Source organism: Octopus sinensis, linkage group LG15 (genome assembly GCF_006345805.1).
Source record: "Octopus sinensis linkage group LG15, ASM634580v1, whole genome shotgun sequence".
Lineage (NCBI taxonomy): Eukaryota > Metazoa > Mollusca > Cephalopoda > Octopoda > Octopodidae > Octopus > Octopus sinensis.
In genome coordinates this window covers 43,616,212-43,643,923 of record NC_043011.1, presented here as the reverse complement: position 1 = coordinate 43,643,923, position 27,712 = coordinate 43,616,212, and the positions used below count along the sequence as shown (strand labels likewise).

Sequence of the window (27,712 nt, the reverse complement as noted above, 5' to 3'; positions counted from 1 at the left end):
ATAAAATTTAAACCTTTATTTTTTCTTCTCTTTTTTGTTATCCAATAACCAAAGTATTGGAAATACACATTAAAAAATAACATAATTTAAAATGGTCCGCCACAGATGCTACCTATCAGTAGCATCCGTCTTTGATAACACAGCCATACACTTACACACACTCATGCAAATCCTCTCATTCATTCAGTCTTCTTCATCTTTCACTTTTGAAGATTTCTTCTTTTTACTTTTCTTTTTTGACGGAGTCTCTGTATTTTCTGTAACATCCACATCATCAGATTCTTTCTTTTTCTTCCCCTTCAGCGGAGTCGTTGATTCCCCATCTTCCCCTTCAGCACCCAACTTCTTTTTCTTCTTCTTCTTTGATGAAGACTGCGTATTTACAACTTGCTCCTCCTCTGCTTCATCGTCATCACCAGATTTCTTCTTCTTCTTCTTCTTTTTCAACACAGGAGTTTCCGTATTTACAACCTCTGCTTCCTCTTCATCTTCAGCCTTCTTTTTCTTCTTCTTCTTCTTTGAAGATGGAGTTTCTGTATTTACAACTACTACCTCTTCCTTCTCCACCTCCTCTTCCTCATCACCAGATTTCTTTTTCTTTTTCTTTTTCTTTGACGGAGTCTCCACCTCATCACCGCCACCATTAACCGTTTCCACCTCCTCCACCACACTTTCATCATGCTTCTTTTTCTTCTTCTTCTTGCTCTTCTCTGTCACATCAGCCTCAGCTTCTTCTTCATCTGCCAACTTCCTCTTTTTCTTTGAAGAAACCAACTTATCCCCGCCGCCGCTCTCATCAACAGGAACGCCCACCACAGTGTCGCCATTGACCATAGCATTGTCTGGCAGTTCTACAATTGACAGAGACTTTTTCTTCTTTTTCTTTTCCTTCTTCTGGTGCTTGACATAAAGATTGGCAACCTGAAAATAAACAAAAACTAATTAGACATGACAGCAGTAATTAGATATAACTTATTAACAATTAAAAAAAGCAATCAGTGAAATGGATAAGACCAGGTTTAATGTTCTCCAACACCAAATATGCAGTAATTAAACATGTAATAATTTGTTCTAATTTTGGCACTAGGCCAGCAATTTTTTGAGGGGAAGGGGAAGTTAAAAATGACCATTCCGAAATACAACAATGAAGTTAAATTCCATTGAGGTTTATTTTATCAACAGTGAAAAGATGAAAGGCAAAGACAATCCTGGCAGATATGTATCCAGAACGTAAAGCCAGTCGAAATGCCTCTAAGTATCATCATCATCATTTAACGTCCGCTTTCCATGCTAGCATGGGTTGGGCGATTTGACTGAGGGCTGGCAAAGCAGATGGCTACACCATGCTCCAATCTGATCTGGCAGTTTCTACAGCTGGATGCCCTTCCTAACGCCAACCAATCCGAGAGTATTTTGTCCAAAATATTAACAATTCTGCCAGATTGCTGTCTCGAGATACAGTATAATAATTAAGCAGTAATTAGGTGTGATGTAACAATTAACCCTTTAGCATTTAAACCGACCAAAAGTATTCTGCCTGTTTTATGTTCAAACTGGCCTCTTATACCAGCCCTACAATATCATTTTAAAAATTAACAGCTACCTCATCAAAATCTCATAGCTACAAGATAATGTATGATTAGTTCAAGGCAATGTGGATAAAAAAAGCATTAATTTTGGCAGAATAATGCAAACACTAAAGGGTTAAACAGACAAACTGTTTACAAATTAGTAAAGTCATCCAGCCGTAGAAACCACACCAAGTAGACATGTCAGTACTAGTAGAACCGTCCAACCCATCCTGACATGCAAAAATAGATGTTAAATGATGATAACGATAATGATGTTAACTCTCAGTGAATTACTTTGCAAAAATATGACCACAGAAGAGGGGGAAGTTAGAGCAAAAGGACAATGTATGATAAGATATGAAAGAACAAGGGAAGGATTTTGCATCACTTTTCCTCAGACCCAAAGTGACCACACACTGGCCAGCCTTGGTCCCTGGGGTTGACTAACATATGCGAAGTTGCTGTAGCAGCAGACTCCAGCATTCTGAGCGCAAGGATGGTCTCATCATTGGAGAAGTGAGCAAAACCTAAAAGATCACATTATACAGACACCATGCACTAATATATTGCATCCAAAGGTTTTTGGGGTTTTTTTCAACTCCATATTCACACACTATCATTTATAGCCTTATCTGCCTCGAGTTTCATAATTAAAAATTAATTAAATAAATAAATACTCACCTCAGCCAGTGCCAGTCTCATGATATCAATGTTCTTCTTTGGCGTGGAACCTGTTTCAAAATACAAGAGCCTGTCTTCTACTTGCTGCCGGAGATGTACACCAATCACAGAATTTGGGAAATCTGGAACATAACGAACACCATATTTTCAATACTAACAATGAACGATAAGGTGATGTATATCAATAACAGTAAACCATGAACAATAGGAGGATGTAGTTAAAGCCAGTTAATGAAACAAACTGACAGCACAGTGGTATACACAATTAACATAAACCTATGTGAACACACACAACAGGATTTGATAGATGACAAAAGCAGGACGTGCAGCAGGTTCCATAGTCTGGTTTTTACAACTGGATGCCCTTCCTAATGCCAACCACAGAAGCCATACATAATAAGGGTGTTTAGCAGATGACTCTTTAATTTAAGTAAAGGAATTGACAAAGGTATCAGTGAATAGGTACAGATTCTCATCATTTAACACCCACTTTCCATGCTAGCATGGGTTTGATGATTTGACCGAGGACTAGCGAACCAGATAGCTACCCCAGGCTCCAATCCGATTTGGCAGGGTTTCTACAGCTGGATGCCCTTCCTAATGCCAACCATTCCGAATGTAGTGGGTGCTTTTACATGCTACCAGCACGAGGGCCAGTCAAGCGGTAATGGCAACAAACACGCTGTAGAAACAATAGACGAAAATCACACCACAGATGATCAAATTTATTGCTGCAACCCATTTGCACTTACACTGGCTATTACGTGGCCCAAATATCCGTCTTAAGCTCAAACTGGCCACATCCAGCATCTCACACCTACCCAACAGTGCTCTTCTAAAAACAGACAATCACATCGAAATGTTGAAGATATATAACAATAAATGATTAATTCAAAACAATGTTAGGAAGGGCATCCAGCCGTAAAAACCGTGCCAAAACAGACACAGAAGTCTGGTGCAGTCTTATGCCTGGCCAGTTCTGGTGAAACTGTCCAACTAATACCAGCATGGAAGGTGGATGTTAAACAATGGTGTTGATGATTGTGAATAAAGAGCTGTTATGTTTGACTGAGGAATCTGAATTCTAAAAGGTTAAACCAACAAAAATATTGCCAAAGCCAGACTTCTTAAGATTATTTGGGCAAGGAAGGGTCTTAGCATTGAAACCCTGTTGAAGGTCTACAAAATTCCTTTATTATTTACAAATTAGCTGTATGCTCCAAAAAGAACCAAAACTAAGTCAACCGCAGATGCCATCTTACTACATGACCTTATCATTTACACTTCTATCAAAGCACCACAACCACTACTCACCTGCAAAACAATCAACCCTGGTGGCCAGAGAACATTTGTTGGCCAAAAACCGAGATATCCTGCCCTTGTTTTGGGCGCCAGCACGCCCGATGAATGTGGAGTGAAATATTAGACCATATTTTGGTGTGTTCCCTCGAACCTTCAAAGCTCTGAAAATAGAAAATACATAGAAAGTTCAATCAAAGGAGTCACAGCAGAGCAAAAATAATGCTGTGTCTTTCTTTTACAGAAATTCTACATTTTCAAAACTGTTGTACAATATGGCATGGAAGAGTGGTACTGCTGTGATAATTGCATTTACATCTCCTTGGGTGGTTCTCTGCTCAAACATACAACAGCAAGTGGAATCCACAGCTGACTGTCAAACTAACTGATCACACAAATGTGTGTATATGTATATATATAGTTTGATTTTATGTCATGTTTGTGGAGGCGCAATGGCCCAGTGGTTAGGGCAGCAGAGTCGTGGTCAGAGGATACCGGTTTCGATTCCCAGACTGGGCGTTGTGTGTTTATTGAATGAAAACACCTAAAAGCTGCATGAGGCTCAGGCAGGGGGTGGTGGCGATTCCTGTTGTACTCTTTAGCCACAACCTTCTCTCTCTCTCTTCCTGTTTCTTGAGTAACACTGCGATGGACTGGCATCCCGTACAGCTGGGGGGGAACACATACGCCACAGAAACCGGGCCCATGAGCCTGGCTAGGGTTGAAAAGGGCGACATTTATTGTTATGTCGTGATATATATTAACACAATTCAACACTAAGCTGAAGAATTACTCAAAACCTTTTAGCAGAATAGCTACCTGGCACACTCCATTGATTATAAGAGCTCCGGTTTATTTGATCAATGGAACAGTCTGCTAATGAAATGAACATGCACGTGGCTGAGCACAAACAAGCACACGCTCCATGTAGTTCTCAAGGAGATTCAGTGTGACAAGGCTGGCCCTTTGAAATACAGGTAAAATTCATTCTTGCCAGCTGAGTGAACTGGAGCAATGTGAAATAACGTCTTGCTCAAGGACACAATGCACAATTGGTAATTGAGCACATGTAAATTACTTGGTTTTACAAGAGGTGACAGTGACTTCGAAGTTCCTGCCTGCTAGCCTCCAACAGACTGTCAGGAATACACCCAGACACAATGGGCTTCTTTCAGTTTCCATCTACCTAATCATTGACAAGGCTTCGATCAACATGAGGCCACAGTAGAAAAAACAAACTGTTTCGGAGTGCCACATAGCAGGATTGAACCAGAAACCATGTGACTGACAGGCAAACTCCTTACCACACAGCCATGTCCATGCAAATAGAAAACAAAGATTTCAGGTTCATAACACTTGGAAAAACTTCAAAAAGTCCCATCAGTCCAGACTAAATATGAAAAGCTCCAAACTTTAGCACAAACTCCAAAACAGAATGAACAAATTATTCCACGCAACAGCACCAACTCTGTAACTGGTCATTGCATATGTCTTACCTGAAGAGTGCCTTCTCAGCTCCAAGAATCTGTAAAGTTGATGCCGGACATTTGGCAAGATTTGTCAAACTTCCAGCATGAGAAATAAGTCGAGCACCAACCTGTCCGAAACAAACCATTTGAAAATCAAACATTTTTATCCACAGACAAAATTAAGAGGAACACAGCAAATGGTAGGCACCAATTCTTGTTTGGCATACTACCTGCCTGCCAATGTGAAACAACGATAAAGTAGAGACTTCATTAAATACCCACCACCCATTCTGAGCTAACTTGGTTCAACCAAAGCCATTTCTTTAACCCTTTCGTTACTGTATTTCTGTTGAGATGCTCTGTGTTTCTTTCAATAAATTTTAATTATAACAAAGAACTTAGTAAAACAACTTGTCATTAAGCTAGTGTTAGGAACATAAACTACACACACATACACTTCTTTCAGTTTCCAGCCACCAACTTCACTTACCAAGCTTTGTTTGGTCCAGGGTTAGAATAGGAAAGTCACCCAAAGTGCCACACAGTATGACTGAACCCAAAACCATACGGTTGGGCAGCAAACCCTTATAATGACACAGCCATGCCTGTGCTTACATTCTTTTATAAAAGATCTGTGATGAGACATAACTACCAAAGCCCACCCACAATCTGTATATGCCATTTTTTATCCACTGGCACACCACATTTGACAGACACATTACATAAACCTGTTCCCGCGATAATTTTGATGAAGAGAGAAAGATCGAAATAGCTTACCGTTTCTCCGATTAATGCTGTGAGATTTGGTGCAACTTGAGACATTTTCTTTTGTAGATATTCCACAAGATTAGCTCGATATTCAATGAGGTCAACCACACGTTTAGCAAACATCTCAATGTTTAGTAAGTCTATGACTGATATATCCATACCTGAAATAAAGATTAGATTAAAATATTAAATATACATAGGCAAAGGCATAACTGTGAGGTAAGAAGTTTTTCTTCACAACCACGTGGATTCAGGTTCAGTTCCACCGAATGACACCATCGCCAAGTTTCTTCTAACCAAGTCCCAGGTCAACCAAAGCCTCGGGAAAGAAACAAGTAGGTAGAACCTGATAGAACCACCGTCTTTGTGTGTGCGTCACAGTAGTATTAAATGAGAAGCACAATCTTGCAAATGATGTCCGTTTCCAATATTCTGTGAAAACACACCTGCCCATGGGGGAATATTACTTAATCTGTTTGGAATCAGGTATGGGTCAGTGACAGAAAATCTGCCTCAGTAGATAATGTCCAACCCAGGCAATCAAGGAAAAGTGGACGTTAAAATTATGATGATAACCCTAATTAAAACACATTAGGGAGACATGATAAATAATATTAAAAAAAAAAAAAAGCAAGAGTGTAGTGTGGCACTATCATTTTGGAGTTGTTTCCCTGTCACTCTAAAATTCCCCCCACGTCCTGATATTTGTCTTTTGCCCAACTACTAAGAAGCTGTGGAGGTGCAATGGCCCAGTGGTTAGGGCAGCGGACTTGCGGCCGGAGGATCGCAGTTTCGATTCCCAGACTGAGCGTTGTGTGTTTACACCTAAAAGCTTCGACAGGAGGTAGTGGCGACCCTTGCTGTACTCCTTCGCCACAACTTTCTCTCACTCTCTCTTCATGTTTCTTGAGTAACGCTGCGATGGATTGGCGTCCCGTCCAGCCGGGGGGAACACATATGCCACAGAAACCAGGCCCATGAGCCTGGCTAGGCTTGAAAAGGGCGTAAAAAAAGAAGCTATTTTAATTAAGATAATTACCACTAGGAAGGCATGAAGGGTCAGTCTGAGGCAACATAGCTGTAGTAAATTCACATAAGTAGTGTGTAGCAAGTGCTAATACTTCAGACCCACAATGACACCGAAAGGGCAACTGAATTAAAAATACAGTGGCATAAATAGCTGCAGGGCATTGTTGTAACCCCTGCCCAACTATTATTATTACTTGTCGATTGAATTAAAACCATTACACGGTTCCCTGGCTTGCTAGACATAACAGCCAAATATCTCTCAAATCAAAGGAAGGAAGAGCAATCAGAGTTGCCCGTCCGCTTGACAACCAGTGTTTGTGTAAATTAGCGGTTCTGCAAAAGAGACCGATAGAATAAGTACCAGGCTTTGAAAAAGAAAAAAAAAATTAAGCACTGGGGTTGATTTGTTTGACTAAAAACCTCCCAGGGCAGTGTTCCAGCATGGATGCAATCAAATGACTGAAACAGGTAAAAGAATAGCAACAAGCACAGAAATATAAATACATTAGAAAAAACCACTATTATGTAATTCAAACAATGATAAACGTAAAACATACCATATAGAAAAAATAAAATATATTATAAAACATTTACCCTAGATCACAATAAAGTACAAAATAATGTTTAATAATAGTTATGCTTACTTTATGTACTTTACTGTGATCTAGAAAAATGTTTTATAATATATTTTATTTTTTTCTATGTGGTATGATTTACGTCTTTCATTGTTTGAATTACATAATAGTGGTTTTTCTCTAATCTCTCTCTCTATATATATTTATTTTGTGAAATTTGATTTAATACTAAATTGAATTTTTCCCTGTAAGTTTGGAGTTATACTCCCTAATATTATATATATATATATATACCGAGAGAGAGAGAGAAAGTTACAATTTATTAATTGAACATGATTAACACAAACAATTTCCCTCTCCTCAGACACATAGAGAAATTTGCACACGCACATAAACAGGAGTGAGAGAGAGAAAAGAAGAAATATTTGAACGCCTGAGGCCCAAATAAGCCAGCATCAACTCAGTGATGCCAAAATAGATGCACCAAGACATCTCATACTCTAAGCAAGCCATCTATTTCAAAGAGTTAATTCACAAAATTAAAAATTGAAAAAAAAACGGTCGGAACCAAATCTCACCCATTGAAGACTTTGATGCTTCATAAACAGACTGAGCTTTACTTCTGTCATTAAGAATCTCTTCCATAACATCTATAGTTTCTTCTGTAATCGTTTTCCGTGACTTGATGATTTTCACTAGTTTAGCGTACAGCGCTTGTTCTGGGACTATTTTGTAAAGTTCTGGAAAATGGTAGGAATACCACTCTCTGGAGCACAACAAACAATTATATAAACATACACACATATATATATATACATCATCTTATTAAATTACAAAAACAAGCAACAACTACAACAATATCAAATGCATGTGTCCACTTTGTTTATCAGCAGTGATGGCCAGCACGATTATAGAGCAGCTCTTTTCATTGCCAACCATTATTTTTTGTATATATCCTCATAATACTACAGAAAACTGTGTGTATTATATGCAGGAGATATGCCCCTACCCTAAAGATTATAGTAACAGCACACAAACATGGAGTATGTTTATGCATGTCAGCAAACATTAAATGTACTTGGGTATAGAATTCCAGGTACAAGTAGAAGAATATGCATAGCTGTTTATGTACCAAGTTTAATTCTGCCACCACAATTAAAAATATGGCTGCAGACTCAAAGACTTGGAAATAATCAAACAATTGAATTCAATTAAAACAAGGATGAATAAACCATGTATATCTTAACCCTTCAGCATTCAGATTACTCTGTCAAATGTAATGCTTACTTTTATTTTTAAAAAATGTTTTTTTTATTTGTTTCAGTCATTTGATTGCGGCCATGCTGGGCACCGCCTTTAGTCGAGCAAACTGACCCAAGGACTTATTTGTTGTAAGCCTAGTACTTATTCTGTCGGTCTCTCTTGCCGAACCACTAAGTGACAGCGGCGTAAACACACCAGCATCAGTTGTCAAGTGATGTTGGGGGGACAAACACAGACATACATACATACCACGGGCTTCTTTCAGTTTCCGCCTACCAAATCCACTCACAAGGCTTTAGTCGGCCCGAGGCTATAGTAGAAGACACTTGCCCAAGGTGCCATGCAGTGGGACTTAACCCAGAACCATGTGGTTCGTAAGCAGGCTACTCACCACACAGCCACTCCTACACCTGCATTATCTCATAGCTTCGTGCAATTTGTTTATTTTCAGAATGACATTGCAAGGTATGTGAGAGAGGTCAGATCTGACAGGCTGGATATGGCCAGTTTAACCCATTAACATTTAAACCAACCAAAATATTCTACCCATTTTAAGTTCAAACCAGCCAGACCCGGACTCTCACAGCTTCCTGACAATGTTATTCTTAAAATAAAGTCATATCATCAAAATCTCTCATTTCATTGGACAGAATAACCTGACCGCTGAAGGGTTAAACCAGCCAAAATATTCTGCCTCTTTTATGTTTAAACTGGCCAGATCCAACATCTCACACCTACTCTACAATGCCACAGTAAAATAAACAATCACATCATTGAAATCGAAGTCACAAGATAAAACATAATTCAAGACAATGTGAATAAATCATCATCATCGTTTAACGTCCGTTCTCCATGCTAGCATGGGTTGGACAGTTCGACCGGGGATCTGAGAAGACAGAAGGCTGCATCAGGCTCCGGTCTTATCTGGCAAAGTTTCTACAGCTGGATGCCCATTTGACCCAAATCTGAACACTCAAGGATTAAAGTTTTATGTGGAATGTATAATTTCTCCGTTAACCCAAAGACAAGAATGCCTGAAAGCCACAACTTCACAGCAGAATATTGAATTTAAGACTCACCTGATCCTCATGCTGAATGCATTGATGTCTTTGTCCAATTGATCTAACAGTGCAATACTCTGAATAATCATGTTATCAACTCGGTTGATGTTGAACTTCACCTTGGCACGAGAATAGGCATGACCAAGGCCCAACTGGGCCTTGTTCTGGGTCACAGATGTCATCCCCTGCACCATTTTGTGGAAGTGGACTCGGATACCTGGCAAATAAACGACAACAATATTGGCATCAAATTTTGGGGAAGGGTGAAAGTTGACTACAGTGACACCCAGTGGATCAACTGGGTCTTAATTTTAAGATTAAAGGCAAAGTCAACCTTGGTGGAATTTCAACTTTGAATTTACAAAAGAGATTAAATGCAGTCGTGCATTCTGCCTGGTATACTAACGATTCTGCCATCTCACTGCATTATAAATAACAATAACGACAAAGCAGAAACAGACAAAGAAAGTATTTAGAGAAAGGATCAGAGGCAAATCTCACACGACCCTTGTTTCAACAGCCTAGTTTAGATGCTTGCAAAGAGCAAACGAAATTCTCTAAGGAATAAGAACAAATGTAAGTCCTACTTAGACCAGTTTGCTCATTGGTTGGTCAACAACTGGGTGGAGAAGAACTGGTTTGGTGTAGGACACTAAAATCAGCAACAATTACAGAACTGGTGCCATAGACATTCGGTGTACAATATCTTTTACTTGTTTCAGTCATTAGACTGTAACCATGAAAGGGCAACACCTTGAAGAATTATAAAACCCTGGTACTTATTCGATTGGACTCTTTTGTTGAACTAATAAGTTATGAGGATAAACAGATACAAAGCCCCCAACCCCACACTAAGGGCACTTTTGGTCAGCCTGAGGCTATAATAGAAGACACCTGCCCAGGGTGCCATGCAGCGGGACTGAACCTGGAACCATTTGGTCGGGAGGCAAGCTTCTTACCAATAGAAGTACCAGCTTTACACACCTGTGCTGGTGTTGTGTAAAAGGACCCAGTACACTTTTTTAAGTGGCTGACATTAGGAAGGGCATCAAGCTGTAGAAACCATGGCAAAACACAAGGAACCAGCACAGGCCCTCTTTACACGGCACCAGCTTAGGGATCCAAGCAAGCTAAATTGTAAATTGGGGATCTATGATAGTATTTTAGATCATAAAAAGCTTTTTTGGTTTAGGTGTATTTATTGCTAGAAACAGGCTTCTTTCTCTAACGTTTTGCATATTTCAGCATGCTTCTTATTTCTTTATTACCCACAAGGGGCTAAACACAGAGGGGACAAACAAGGATAGACAAAGGGATTAAGTCGACTACATTGACCCCCCAGTGTGTAACTGGTACTTAATTTATTGCCCCCAAAGGGATGAAAGGAAAAGTCGACCTCGACGGAATTTGAACTCAGAACGCAACGGCAGACGAAATACCACTAAGCATTTTGCCTGGCGTGCTAACGATTCTGCCAGCTTGCAGCCTTCATTTCAGCATGTTTCTGGCCCCTGAAACACATTCTCTGAGAAAGCTCTATTTCAAACTTACACAAGCGAATGGGTGAAACACAAAATAGGAATTTCAAAAGAAGTATCCATAAAACCAGTTTCTGCCATCTCACTGCATTATAAATAACAACAATAATGACAGCAAAAACAGACAAAGAAAGTATTTAGAGAAAGGATCACAGACAAATTTCACATAACCCTTGTTTCAACAGCCTAGTTTAGATGATTGCAAGGACCAAATGCAATTCCATGAGGAAGATCTTCTACAGCTGGAAGTTATTCCTGCTGTCAACTCTCACTTAACCATGTAGACTATGATGTCTTTGGGTGTACCCTTGTACAGACTTCACACAATGGTCGCAAATATGCATCAATGTCTTACAAGCAAGGAGGTTTGTTTGTGGGAATATTACTTTGTTCAAAAACAGGGGTGGGGGGTCGATGATATTCAGGGCATCCGACAGAAGAAAATCTGAATCGACAAATTCTGCACGACCCATGCAAGCATGGAAAAACTGGATTTTAAGTGAGAATGACAATCACTTCAAGCAGGGGTCTTTAATGTGGAAAGAGAGAGAGAGAGAGAGAAAAAAGTTCCTGCCTGAAACAATCGTCAAGATTTACATTTACACTATTTCATAGGATAAGAACAAATGTAAGTTCTACTTAGACCAGTTTGCTCATTGGTTGGTCAACAACTGGGTGGAGAAGAACTGGTTTGGTGTAGGACACTAAAATCAGCAACAATTACGGAACTGGTGCCATAGACATTCGGTGTCCAATATCTTTTACTTGTTTCAGTCATTAGACTGTAACCATGAAAGGGCAACACCTTGAAGAATTATAAAACCCTGGTACTTATTCGATTGGTCTCTTTTATTGAACTACTAAGTTACAAGGGCAAACATGGATACAAAGCTCATACCCCAACACCAGGGGCTTCTTTGGTCAGCCTGAGGCTAAAGTAGAAGACACTTGCCCAGAGTGCCATGCAGCGGGACTGAACCCAGAACCACTTGGTCAGGAGGCAAGCTTCTTACCAATAGATGTACCAGTTGAGCATTCATAATCTTGTGGGCTCGCAGGTGTTGGTGCCATGTGAACACAGCTGAGCTGGCGGTGGGTAAAAGCATCCAGCTGTAGAAACCATGGCAAAACAGACATGGAACCATCTAACTCATTACCAGCATAGGTCCTCTTTACATGGCACCCGCTTGGGGATCCAAGCAAGCTAAATTGTAAATTGAGGATCTATGATAGTATTTTAGATCATAAAAAAACATTTTTGGTTTAGGTGTATTTATTGCTAGAAACAGGCTTCTTTCTCTAACGTTTTGCATATTTCAGCATGCTTCTTATTTATTTATTGCCCACAAGGGGCTAAACAAGGATAGACAAAGGGATTAAGTCGACTACATTGACCCCAGTGTGTAACTGGGATGAAAGGCAAAGTCGACCTTGGTGGAATTCGAACTCAGAATGTAACGGCAGACGAAATACCACTAAGCATTTTGCCTGGCATGCTAACGATTCTGCCAATTTGCAACCTTCATTTCAGCATGTTTCTGGCCCCTGAAACACATTCTCTGAGAAAGCTCTATTGCAAACTTACACAAGTGAATGGGTGAAACACAAAATAGGAATTTCAAAAGAAGTATCCATAAAACCAGTTTCTGCCATCTCTTGCATTATAAATAACAACAATAATGACAGCAAAAACAGACAAAGAAAGTATTTAGAGAAAGGATCACAGACAAATTTCACATAACCCTTGTTTCAACAGCCTAGTTTAGATGATTGCAAGGACTAAATGCAATTCCATGAGGAAGATTTTTCTACAGCTGGAAGTTATTCCTGCTGTCAACTCTCACTTAACCATGTAGACTGTGATGTCTTTGGGTGTACCCTTGTCCAGACTTCACACAATGGTCGCAAATATGCATCAATGTCTTACCAGCAAGGAGGTTTGTTTGTGGAAATATTACTTTGTTCAAAAACAGGGGTGGGGGGTCGATGATATTAAGGGCATCCGACAGTAGAAAATCTGAATCGACAAATTCTGCACGACCAATGCAAGCATGGAAAAACTGGGTATTAAATGATAATGACAATGACAAACACTTCAAGCAGGGGTCTTTAATGTGGAAAGAGAGAGAGAGAGAGAAAAAAGTTCCTGCCTGAAACAATCGTCAAGATTTACATTTACACCATTTCATGGGATAAGAACAAATGTAAGTTCTACTTAGACCAGTTTGCTCATTGGTTGGTCAACAACTGGGTGGAGAAGAACTGGTTTGGTGTAGGACGCTAAAATCAGCAACAATTACAGAACTGGTGCCATAGACATTCGGTGTCCAATATCTTTTACTTGTTTCAGTCATTAGACTGTAACCATGCAAGGGCAGCACCTTGAAGAATTATAAAACCCTGGTACTTATTCGATTGGTCTCTTTTGTTGAACTACTAAGTTACAAGGGCAAACACAGATGCAAAGCTCCCACCCCAACACCGGGGGCTTCTTTGGTCAGCCTGAGGCTAAAGTAGAAGACACTTGCCCAGGGTGCCATGCAGCGGAACTGAACCTGGCACCATTTGGTCGAGAGGCAAGCTTCTTACCAATAGATGTACCAGCCGAGCATTCATAATCTTGTGGGCTCGCAGGTGTTGGTGCCATGTGAACACACCTGAGCTGGTGGTGTGTAAAAGCATCCAGCTGTAGAAACCATGGCGAAACAGACATGGAACCATCTAACTCATGCCAGCATGGAACCAGCAAAGGTCCTCTTTACATGGCACCCGCTTGGGGATCCAAGCAAGCTAAATTGTAAATTGGGGATCTATGATAGTATTTTAGATCATAAAAAAATTTTTTGGTTTAGGTGTATCTATTGCTAGAAACAGGCTTCTTTCTCTAACGTTTTACATATTTCAGTACGCTTCTTATTTCTTTATTGCCCACAAGGGGCTAAACACAGAGGGGACAAAGGGATTAAGTCGACTACATTGACCCCCCAGTGTGTAACTGGTACATAATTTATTGATCCCAAAAGGATGAAAGGCAAAGTCGAACTTGGTGGAATTTGAACTCAGAATGTAACGGCAGACAAAATACCATTAAGCATTTTGCCCGGCGTGCTATCGATTTTGCCAGCTCTCCGCCCTCATTTCAGCATGTTTCTGGCCCCTGAAACACATTCTCTGAGAAAGCTCTATTTCAAACTTACACAAGCGAATGGGTGAAACACAAAATAGGAATTTCAAAAGAAGTATCCATAAAACCAGTTTCTGCCATCTCACTGCATTATAAATAACAATAATGACAGCAGAAACAGACAAAGAAAGTATTTAGAGAAAGGATCAGAGGCAAATCTCACACGACCCCTGTTTCAACAGCCTAGTTTAGATGCTTGCAAGGACCAAATGCAATGAGGAAGATTTTCTACAGCTGGAAGTTATTCCTGCTGTCAACTCTCACTTAACCATGTAGACTGTGATGTCTTTGGGTGTACCCATGTCCAGACTTCACACAATGGTCACAAATATGCATCAATGTCTTACCAGCAAGGAGGTTTGTTTTTGGAAATATTACTTTGTTCAAAAACAGGGGTGGGGGGTCGATGATATTAAGGGCATCCGACAGTAGAAAATCTGAATCGACAAATTCTGCACGACCCATGAAAGCATGGAAAAACTGGGTATTAAATGATAATGACAATGACAAACACTTCAAGCAGGGGTCTTTAATGTGGAAAGAGAGAGAGAGAGAGAAAAAAGTTCCTGCCTGAAACAATCGTCAAGATTTACATTTACACCATTTCATGGGATAAGAACAAATGTAAGTTCTACTTAGACCAGTTTGCTCATTGGTTGGTCAACAACTGGGTGGAGAAGAACTGGTTTGGTGTAGGACGCTAAAATCAGCAACAATTACAGAACTGGTGCCATAGACATTCGGTGTCCAATATCTTTTACCCGTCTCAGTCGTCAGACTGTAACCATGCAAGGGCAGCACCTTGAAGAATTATAAAACCCTGGTACTTATTCGATTGGTCTCTTTTGTTGAACTACTAAGTTACAAGGGCAAACACGGATATAAAGCTCTCACCCCAACACCAGGGTCTTCTTTGGTCAGCCTGAGGCTAAAGTAGAAGACACTTGCTCAGGGTGCTGTGCAGCAGGACTGAACCTGGAACCATTTGGTCAGGAGGCATGCTTCTTACCAATAGATGTACCAGCCGAGCATTCATAATCTTGTGGGCTCGCAGGTGTTGGTGCCATGCGAACACACCTGAGCTGGTGGTGTGTAAAAGCATCCAGCTGTAGAAACCATGGCCAAACAGACATGGAACCAGCAAAGGTCCTCTTTACCTGGCACCCGCTTGAAGATCCAAGCAAGCTAAATTGTAAATTGAGGATCTATGATAGTATATTAGATCCTAAAAAAAAAATTTGGGATTTTGGTGTATTTATTGCTAGAAACAGGCTTCTAAGCATTTTGCCCAGCTTGCCACCTTCATTTCAGCATGTTCTCTGAGAAAGCTCTTTGGCAAACTTACACAAGTGAATGGGTGAAACACAAAATAAGAATTTCAAAAAGAGAATCTATAAAACCAGTTTTTCAAGCACCAAATGGTAATAGGGGCCTATAGGTAAAAGATGAATGAGAGCACCTGATGTAGATGGAAAGAAAAAGAGAGAAAGCATCTTACCTCTGATTATTTCTGGAATGGCTCCAGTGTGGACACAAGAAATATTCAAACTGTTTTCTTCAGAAATGGCAGACCCTAACTTGGAATCGCCCACCCCAAGAAGCGATTTCACCTTTTTCTTGGACATTGGAACATTGCTTTCGATGAAAACCCGAAGATTCTCATGAAGAATACCTGGTTAACAAAATAAAAAAAAAATAAAAAAGTCATTAACAGCTGGCACTAAAAACATTAACATTTCTGGCTCCATCCTTACCAGAAGTTGCTCCTAGTTTTAGGACACAAACTTGCAATTTCAACCCTCTAGCTCTCACATTACCCTGCCAAGCTTATTTATTTATATTGGTTTTAACCCTTCCATTACCACATTTATTTTGAGATGCTCTGTGTTTCTTTCAATTAATTAAAAATATAACAAAGAATTTAGTAAAATAACTTAGTTATCATTAAGCTTGTGTTAGGAACATAAATTTTGACTAAGGTTTGGTGGAAGATTTTAATTCAAAACTTATGCAAATAAGACATTTGTACTCAGTCAGAGCCAGTTTGGTAACGAAAGGGTTAATTAATCATGCATTTATCTCATAACTTCAAAATTTCAATGATGTGATGGTTTATTTTCAGGACATGGTAGAGTAGGTGTGAGAAGTAGGATCTGGTCAGTTTCAACATAAAATAGGATATTTGTGCTCGATATGGCTGATTTAAATGTCAAAAGGATTAAAGTAACCTAAATTAAAGGCTTCCATTGAAATTTCACATCAATTAACCCTTTTGTTACCATATTTCTTTCTGTTGAGATGCTCTTTGTTTCTTTCAATTAATTTTTAAATACAACGAAGAATTCGTAAAATAATTTAGTGTATCATTAAGCAAGTGTTAGGAACATAAATTGTGACTAAGGTTTGGTGGAAGATTTTAATTCAGAACTTTTGAAAACAAGACATTTGTACTACAGAGCCAGTTTCAGGCGGGTTGGTATCAAAAGGGTTAATGTTCCAAACACCAGCTTGATAACAAAGTTATTTTACTAAATTCACTGAAACAAAGGCAGTGCCTTTTAACAGAAATATGGTAACAAAAGGGATAATGACAAAATGATTGCACTAAATCCTTAATTATCCTATTGATTAACCCATTAGCATTCAGACTACTGCCAAATTTAGTACTTGTTAATTCACATAGTTTTGAATTAACCATGCAGTATCTTGTAACTTCGAGATGTGATTGTATATTTGTAGAATGACATTGTAGGCTAGGTGTAAGAGATCAGATTTTGACAGTCTGAACCTAAAACAGATAGAGTATTTGGACTGGATATGACCAGTTTAAATGCTAAAGGATTAATATCAACAGAGTCAATAAAACATTTCAGGATTCAAATTGTGGCTCATTTAGGGTCATAGATTTACTAGTTTTATGACATTCTCTAGCCTAAAAACAATGACAATTACAACATATGTCATACCTATTATCATAAGTTTAATAGATATATACTACAGTTTTATGACAGTTCCCTGTCATAAGTGACAATCACAACACATTATACAAAAATGAGTCATTTCAGTTTTATGATATTCTTATAATGCACCCCAACCCCCCAAAAACCTGTCACCCTCCACTTCACACCAATTATGACATCATCATCGTTTAACGTCTGTTTTCTGTGCTAGCACGGGTTGGACAGATCGACCGGGGTCTGGGAAGCCAGAAGGCTGCACCAGGCTCCAGTCTGATCTGGCAGAGTTTTTACAGCTGGATGCCCTTCCTAATGCCAACCACTCCGTGAGTGTAGTGGGTGCTTTTTACATGCCACGGGCACAGGTGCCAGTGGAGGCTGGCAGCGGCCATGATCGGTTGGTGCATTTTACGTGCCACCAGCACAGAAGCCAGTCAAGGCGGGTTAAAAATCATCACATACTGCAAATGTCCTAGCCACTACCTTCCAACAGTCCATTGTTACTGCACATTCTCTCAAATTGATGTTACAACCAGAAATAAAAACTTAGGATGTTGAGAGAGAGAGAGAGAGGGAGAGATATTAGATGTAAATTCTACTTAGACCAGTTTGCTCATTGGTTGGTCAACAACTGGGTGGAGAAGAATTAGTTTGGTGTAGGACACTAAAATCAGCAACAGTCACAGAACTGGTGCCATAGACATTCAGAGTCCAGCAGTAATGAAAAACGGCACAGGATTACTGCAACTAAATCACAATGAAACAGTTGTACACTAGAGTGACCTGAATTTAGTCACACACTAGTATCATACCACACTTTACACTCTATTCTATTCGCTAAACCATCACCAGTAAAACTGCAGGTGCAAAGTACTACACACCACCTCAAGCAATGGCACAACTTGTATATTATGAAGAAACTTACTAAAACTAACAAAAACGTAGAACTTGTTATCTCATAACGGTGTACTAAAATATATTAATTAAAAACCCTAATATATTTCGCTTATAGCCAAGTATAATACATTAAAGTCAGTTACGCATGCGCGATTTTTCATCGAAAAAGCATGTGGTGGCAAGTCGTACATTTACTTCCAGCCGAACGTAAGAAGCAAAAAGGATTGTTTTCACCATATTTTCTGGCATACAAATCTAAGCATTATGTAGCATAAACACTTAAGCATTATCACTCTCTTTTCAAATCCTGCTGCGTTTCACAAGGAATTTTCAGCCCTCCAAAGTCATCTCGGTTTACAAGCCAACTTAGCATTTTTCTTTACTATAAATTTTAGTCTGAAGAATTTGACTTGTATGCAGTAAGATATGGTAACATGAAATCCACCTTTTAACTAATACTGCAGCATAACTTACAACTACAATACAACTAGTCTGGAGTGACACAGACGGACGACAGTTTAGCACTCATGTGCAAGTATGGCTGTGATAAGACATTCGCCTTCTTGTCAAACCATCTTCAACGTATTTGTAATTAATTCTTCAATATTCACATGAATTTGAATTAATCATTGATTATCTCACAGCTTCGAGATTTTGATGATGTGATGGTTTATTTTTTAGAATGACATTGTAGGGTAGGATCCAGCCTGCTTGAAAACGAAGCAGAAAATATTTGGGTTGGATAAGGCTGGTTTAAATGCAAAGGGTCAAAGAATACAAGACAACCACATAGAATGGACAAAATATTCACAACCAGCATCTCACTGGTTGTCACCTAGATCATTTTATCCAGGAGGATTGTTAACACACCTCCACAATTATATACACTGGGGTCTATGTATCTTTAGCGAGGACTCAAACATTATTCTCATATGCCTACGAGGTCAAGTCGAAGTGGGGAGAGATAGATGGTTGTGGCCAGTAAAATAGAGAGATTATTGATGTAAATTCTACTTAGACCAGTTTGTGTAATGGACACAACTGGGTGGAGAAGAATAGTTTGGTGTAGGACACTAAAATCAGCAACAATTACGAAACTGGTGCCATAGACATTTAATGTTCAATATCGAATTATTATTAACAGCCTGATCGTGGCACAGCATTAATGCCACTAATTCACACTGTTATGCTGTAACATCATTTTTACACTCCAGTCGAGACAGTTTATAACTCTTATTCAAAGTGTTGCAACAGAAACAAAACTGGTTTTATAACAAAAACTGAAATTGGGAAAGAATTGAAGAGAATCAATAATTTGTCAAGAAATCCAAAGGCCTAGTCTTCAGCAGCATCATTATTATTGTTTCCCAGTTTTACATATTGGATAGTTTGACAAAATCTGATAAATTGGAAGACTATTTTGAACTCCAGCGCCTGCTCTGGCAAGGATCCTACAGCTGTGAGAATGACATTTCAGGGTAAGTGTGAGAGCCCATATCTTGCCAGTCTGAACAGGTAGAATATTTCAGCCAGATATAACTGGTTTAAATGCTAAAGTGTCACATGACTGGGTAGAAAGATTCTAGGAACAGACTAAATGAAGAAGTAAAACAAAGACATGTGTTCTGCAGTGATTCTCAACCATTTGTTGGCCTACGGACCTATTTCTCTGATTTTCACTTAGTGGGATGAGACCCTCATAGCCATTCCATGTCTGAAGAGTCTAATGTTTTTATCATTAAATATTAGGAATTGTGAAAGCACATGGTCCAGTGATTAAAGTGCTGGGCTCAGCCACGACCTAGTGACATTTTGTTGATAGTCAACCCATAATGATTTCGGCAACCCTTCGTTTTAACTCGACAAAACCAAAACAAAAACTTGGTTGTTTCCATGACAACTGCTAAAATGGGAGGAGGAGAAGAAAAAAAAGGTAATGGGTTGTGTGTCTGTTCTGTTTTTATGTGTTGTGGAATATAGATATAACGAAATTATGCCAGCAAAAAAGCCTTAAGGCCTAGCAAGGCATAAAATTTCATTCTGTTTTCTGCTTGGAAATTTGCGGATTTTACATACACATGAAGCAGGTAAGAATATGCAAGGCTTTTTGTTGGCATAATTTTGTTATATTTATATTCCACAACACATAATTACATAAAAACAGAACACGCATGCACACACAATCCACTAGCTTCCTTCTCCCCCCTTCCATTTCAGCAACTGTCATGAAGATATCCAAAGTGAATTGTCGAGGTGTCACAGTTTGTTTTGTTTTGTTGAGTTAAAACGAAGGATTGCCATGATTTCTTTACTGAAAGGTCTGGCCTCGGCAAGAACATTCAGCTATAGAAACCATGCCAAAACTGCCAGTAGAGCTTGGAGCAGTTCTCTGGCTTGCCAGCATGGAAGACAGAAATTAAATGATGAAAATTACAAGAACAAAAAAAAAAAAAACAACAAACAAAATGATAACTTACCTTCTGATAAACTATTTATGTTGTCTAGGGCATTGGTGCCACTTTTGAAAGGAGAAAAAGCTACAAATTTGACAATGGCGTTAAACTTGCCCAAATCATGCACAGCTGCTTCCACTTGTGGCAGTAGCATAGACATTTCTTCAAACTCTGCAACATGAAACAAGGTGTAGCCGCAGGCATGTTCATAGAGAACATGCAGTATCTCAGCCTAAAATTGAACCCAAAACGAAGAGAATCAGTAAAAAACAAGGCAAACGATTGCAGTAAATGAATCTAATTTAGCAGAAATTACATGAGATGATTATTTAATCCATTAGCATTCAGATTACTCTGTCAAAGGAATGTTTAGAATTAATCATTTATTAACTTGTAGCTTTGAGATTTTGATGAGGCAACTGTTTTTAGAATGACATTTTCAGGTAAGTGTGAAAGCCCATATCTTGCAAGTAGACTATTTCAACCAGATATAACTGGTTTAAATGCTAAAGGGCTAAAGTGTCACATGATTGGGTATTGAGATACTAGGAACAGACTAAATGAAGGAGTCAAACAAGAGAGCAGGCCAATTAAAAAACCAGACACTTGTCATGCATCAGAATTGGAAGCTAAAGAAACGTTGGTGCCAAATCTATAACTGGTCCTGTTAAACTCCCAATTAGCTGACATACAGTCCCTGTATCAACAGCTCACCAGCAACTTGAATCTAATCCTTGTTGCTAAATTTGCTCTATCTTGCAAAAAAGAGGGCTCTTTTTCTATGGCCTGAAGCCCTTCCTGTTGTTAAACGATGAAGTAGGATGCTTTATAGGAATATTAACTCAACCTAAGTACTTGACTAGTACATTACTTTAACAGTGATGGTAAAAGGCCCTGTGGGCCCAAGAAGTAATATTCTAAGTGAACTTTTAGAAATGTAAACAATTATAGAAAACTGCAAGAAATGATTTCATGTTTCAAATTTTATCAAAAACTGCGCCCAAAAGCAAACTGTTAAGGTACTACTAGCGAAGACTGGACCTGGTGCGCTAGCTAGTAGTCGATCCTACAACGACTTGCGCATATGCAAATGAGTTGATTTTACAGAATAAAATAAAAGAATTTTTTAAAGAAAGTAAATAAATTATTTCTTAGAACAATGTATATGATTTTTTTACACAAATCAAATAAAATGTGTGATATATTCTTTTAGTTTTCATATTCTTTAGTTTTTAATCATGTGTGTGTGTGTGTATATATACACACCGATACAAATAGATATTATATGTGTTTATGTGTGATATATTCTTTTACTAGTTTTTAGTTTTTGGACAGCATCCATAGTAGGTACATCATTCAGGTATATATATATATGTGTGTGTGTGTGTGTGTGTATGTGAGTATATGTGTGTGTATGTGAGTATATATATGTGTGCGTGTATATGAGTATATATATGTTGATATCGATTGATGGATTTGATAAGATGAAGATATTTTGGGAACAGTTCATTACACGTGTGTAAGAATGTCTGAGCGAGAGAGGAGAGCATATTACAGCATTCATGAAGGGCTTTGTTTTGATGTTTTCTTGTTTGTTTGTTTAGACTAACCCCCACCCCCTTGTCCTGATCATTAATAAGACCCATTGGTTGGAAGACAACCAATAACACAATTCATTTGCATACGCGCAAGTCGTTGTAGGATCGACTACTTACGACTAGCTAGCGCACACCGGGTCCAGCCTTCGTTAGTAGTACCGTAATATTGTAAGTGAACTTTTAGAAATGTAAACAATTATAGAAAACAGCAAGAAATGATTTCATGCTTCAAATTTTATCAAAAACTGCCCAAAAGCAAACTGTTAATTCTTAGAGCCTCCACCCAGAGAGGATGAAACATGACCACAGCAAGAGATGAACCCATAGCCATAAAATACCACAAGGTATTTCACCCAATGCTTAATACGACTCCAAATGTGTACCCCACCTCTGGTTTTTATAACTTGAAAAATGCATATTTGTTTTCAACGAAATTTTCTGATACATTTTAGAAGGAGTAGATTAGGGTTATATCGGAATTTGTTGCAGAACTTTCGCCAGAGATTCTCAGGAATTTTGAACAATACACACACTTCGATCTGTTTTCTTATAACTTTCTGAAAACTTGTATCTTTTAATAAAATTTCCTGCAAATATGTTCCAGATGGTGTAGATTATCATATCGTAACTTGACGTGGAAGAATATAAGGCAGAATCCTGGTTTAAGCATCCCATATAATCCTTCATAACCTATTATTTTTTGGCATTTACAGAAAATTTCAGCGAATTTGTGGTGCACACACGAGAATTCATACGATTGTGAAGGAAAAAAAAAAAAAAAAAAAGCCACACTCCACTATTTCTTTCAAATCAAATTCCAAAATACTCGTAATCTACACCATTAGAAAGGTATCTGCTGAAAATTTCACTAAAAAATATTCATTTTTTCCAGAATTATGAGGAAACAATCTGTAGTTATGCCTGATGCTCTCACCAATCGTTAAGTTTCGTTTATTCCCCACCCCGCACCACCTAATTTTATCACTCAAGTCATTTCTTTACAATAATTAGTCCTGTATTATTATTTACCCCACAACTTCTAAGAGAAAGGAGATATCACCCGAAACATCGCCAGTGACCACATATGTCTGATCAAAGGGAGACACGGACCGAATCACTAAATTTGCTTGCGTCTTAATAAAAAAAAAGTTTTAAGTCGTCATAAATTTTATTTATGTGTAAATTATTTATTCTAAGTATAAATAATAATCGCAAAAAAATTTTTATAAACACGAACTCATTCATTCTATGTATTTGTATGACCCCATTTCTGTGTTTGATCCGTAGCGATCTTAAAGATTTTATCACTAAAAAGATTCGAAGCAAATTTTCTTTGAGCATGGCCATCCAGAAAGCATAGCGAGCTGCGGTTTGCCCAAGGCTAGATTCTGGGGACATCGTATAACGGGGTCATGTGCCGATCAGACACCAATATTTCAGATCCGTTTCTTCTCTCTCCCTTTAAATATTGTTGATGTCCCACGAGCAGCCTACGACTTTTTCTATCCCAAAAAGATATTTTAAGCCCAGTATTTAGATGCTATTATATATAGATTTCGAGATCCACTGATCCAAAAATGAATTATATATGTATATGCACGCGCATAAACAAGTAGGAGAAAAAAAAAGATAGGAGTTATTGAGATAATCACAATGTATAGATATGTTTAGATTATTTGCAATGTAGAACTACGAAGCACTCGTGCTTCTGTGACAACACGTGCGTGAACTTAATACACAATTACACGCGCGACTGTATCTTGTATTAGTATAATCTATCCAAAGTTTTCAAGCGGCCAGGCCGCAGTCCAAGTGTATTTTATTATATTGCGCCACGTAATCTCCGTCCCTCAATTTTCGTAGGTAATGAATTTCACGTTATAAGTCTCTGCCAATAGCACAGAATATAGTTGCATGATCTACATTCTCTGAGGGTGTGGAAGTCTTTAAAATATACTGACCTAGGGTTCGATACAATATCAGAGGACATCAAAATCTGAGTACACATTCCAGAAGAAAAGCTTCGGATCGATGTCTCCGAACTCTCCCCAAAATTTCAGACTTTGTGCCTACAGTAGACAATCCATATTTATTCTTATCAACCCTCAAACTCCTAAATGTCGTTTAAGCAGGACACCCCTAACTCCCTCGTTTTAGCTACTTCAGATCATATTTTTCCAAGTCACTCATTAAATATTAATTTACTTCATATTCTAAATATCATTGTCCTATAATAAATATTCCAATTTCAGGCAGGCGTAAACAATTCATGTTGCTACTGTAGTTTAACTTTAAACCAGCTCCACGATCCGAGACATCCTAACCGTGGCGATCACGTCTGTATAACAAAGTGTCGTGTATTTTAAGACGGTAGATTGAGATTTGGTTGTTATTGCAGCAGGTCAAAAGCTGAATACTATTTCTTCAGGAATCGCCAACATATCCATATTTTATTAACTTGGAAAATTCCGATATACCATTTCTCAATTTCGCTTATTCACGAAAAATATTTTTTTTTCCTCATACAATCATTATTTGCACATTTTACGACAATTAAACAGCTTGTATTTAATAGTAAACCGACAAAATAACTTGTAACGACGCATAAAAGTTAATATTACACAAAATTGGGTTAAAAGACTGAAGCAGAGCAAAAAGCCAGACTGACCACGTGGTATGCGCTGCTCTTAATTAATAATATACAACAAAAATTAACAAAGCACAATTAAAAATGATAATTTTTTTTAAACATTAATTAACAAGTATTAATTAAGACAAAGAAAATCACTCAAAAAGACACGATTTTAAATTTCCTTTTACGTTGTTTAATAATTAAATTTGGTAAAAGGAAGGAAATTGCAACACGTGCGACTTACCATGATGGCAGGATGTTTGAAGTGAGAACACCGGGTAAACCTTACGCCGTGAAAAGACAGTCACTGATTGGCTTGACGTAATCACATGACATACATTTCACCAATGGGGGGAGTTGTAACAACTAAAGTCTCATGTTTATCGTTTACCTCCTCCCCCTTCATTATCGAAATATAATTTTATGGAAATAATCATCTGATATTGGCCGCATTAAATTATGAAAACAAGTCTTCAGTTAGCATTTGCTAGTAACGGCTTCTTCCATTTGTTGCTTCCATTAAGATCAGCATTTGCTTTTTTTTTATATTTCACTTAATAACTCAAACAATTGAAATGCGAAATGTAAAACCGAAATGGAGACAACGAAACGAAGCTATATATATATACACGTACACCATATGCAAATATATTTATTTGCTTATATTACATTATATTATATATATATTCTTTTATTCTTTTACTTGTTTCATTCATTTGACTGCGGCCATTCTGGAGCACCGCCTTTTGTCGAACGAATCAACCCCAGAACTTATTCTTTCTAAGCCCAGTACTTATTTCTACCGCCCTCATTTGCCGAACCGCTGAGTTACGGGGACGTAAACGCACCAGCATAAGTTGGGTAGAGTGGGGGGACAAACACAGACACACACACATGATATATGTGTGTATATGTAATATATATGTATATATAATGCGCAGGAGTGGCTGTGTGGTAAGTAGCTTGCTAACCAACCACATGGTTCCGGGTTCAGTCCGACTGCGTGGCATCTTGGGCAAGTGTCTTCTGCTATAGCCCCGGGCCGACCAATGCCTTGTGAGTGGATTTGGTAGACGGAAACTGAAAGCCTGTCGTATATATGTAAGTGTGTGTGTATATGTTTGTGTGTCTGTGTTTGTCCCCCTAGCATTGCTTGACAACCGATGCTGGTGTGTTTACGTCCCCGTCACTTAGCGGTTCGGCAAAAGAGACCGATAGAATAAGTACTGGGCTTACAAAGAATAAGTCCCGGGGTCGATTTGCTCGACTAAAGGCGGTGCTCCAGCATGGCCGCAGTCAAATGACTGAAACAAGTAAAAGAGTAAAAGAGAGAGATACATGCACCTACCAAACTGAGGTATGTAGCTTAGTGTATATACACACACACCAGCAATAACATCCAGTACTAGTAGAATTCTCCTGCAACTGAAATCAGCTTTCAATCGGGCTTTTGATAGCAGATAATATAGCAGCAGCATTATAGTATGGTTTGTTGTAAGTGTTGTGTCTGCAGTGAACCATAAAAACTACAGATTCTCAGGAAACTGATTTTCACAAATGTCCTGGAGACTCTTTAGAGGCCGTCCACTTCAGTCTACATTATTAAAACATTTGATATTTGAGACACAGGAGAGAACTGGTTCAATGACAAAGAACGTTTTGTCATCATTGGTTCGATGTCTACATTTGCCTGGTAGAAATGAGAGAGGTGGTTCTTAGTTACAGAATGACTCCAAGGAAGAAATTCAACAAGATCTCGCCAAGTGGTTCATGAAGAGAGACTGAATGGAGAAGATGATCTTCAATGCCTACATCATGATTATGGTCCAACTAACAATAGAAAACACAGAGCCTGGAAAGGCTAGCGAGGGGAAAATTTCTCCCACCAGATGGTTTATCCTAAAAGTTTATAGTTACATACCGGACTTGTTTATTGTTGTTTTGGCAGTTGTCTACTACAAGCTACAAGCATTCCTAATTATCTGAGGGGAAGAATGAAGATATTGTTGAGAAAGAACTTGAAAAATAAAGAAAAATATTCAACAATTTTAGGCCCATAACCACTAGCATAACTAGAGTGTGTGCCACCCGGGGCAGCCCTTCCATTTGCTGCCCCTGGACCCCCCAAAAAACACATTGCCTACGGCAGACCCAAAGGTGCTGCCCCTTTAAAAGTGCCATCCACGGTGGATCCCCCTGCCTTAGTTACACTAGTGCCCATAACTCAGCTAAACACAGTTAAAAATTTTAATAAGGGTACTTCCCACCTTTAAGTAGTCTGAGATTAGAGACTGAAGCTTCCTGGGAATCTATCCATGTCAATCCCTACATCATAAAATGGATCAAGAACAGAAGTAGCTTTGGTGTGGCTCAGTTTCATTTAGATTAGGTTAAACCTTTCAAAAGGGCCAACCATTGCCATATGGCTGTCTTAAGTGTAGCCAATTTCAAATAAACTTTCAGTGTTTGAATCATTATAATGACCAGCAGCATCTATTTGATGACCAAACTGAACAGCTACCTACTGCAGCCATTTCATACATTCTGTTCATCTACATGAGTGTGCTGAAAAGTTCCTTGCTTTAACCCTTTCGTTACCAACCTGGCTGAAACCAGCTCTGGGTCTGAGTACAAATGTCTTGTTTTCATAAGTTTTGAATTAAAATCTCCCAGCAAACCTAAGTCACAATTTATGTTCCTAACACTAGCTGAATGATAACTAAGTTATTTTACTAAA

At 38.6% G+C, this 27,712-nt stretch overlaps 1 protein-coding gene across 1 annotated transcript; it reads right to left on the bottom strand.

Annotated features, from left to right (window-relative positions):
* On the bottom strand, positions 1 to 25,361 carry LOC115219872 (nucleolar protein 56). Its single transcript, XM_029790169.2, has 10 exons — positions 25,220 to 25,361; positions 20,770 to 20,977; positions 15,937 to 16,110; positions 9,735 to 9,933; positions 7,971 to 8,158; positions 5,798 to 5,949; positions 5,048 to 5,148; positions 3,567 to 3,715; positions 2,253 to 2,374; positions 1 to 921 (listed from the first exon to the last, which is right to left on the bottom strand). The coding sequence occupies exons 1-10, from the start codon at positions 25,220 to 25,222 to the stop codon at positions 184 to 186; spliced, it is 2,034 nt and encodes a 677-aa protein (XP_029646029.1). The 5' UTR covers positions 25,223 to 25,361; the 3' UTR covers positions 1 to 183.
* Between the last annotated feature and the right edge of the window lie 2,351 nt (positions 25,362 to 27,712).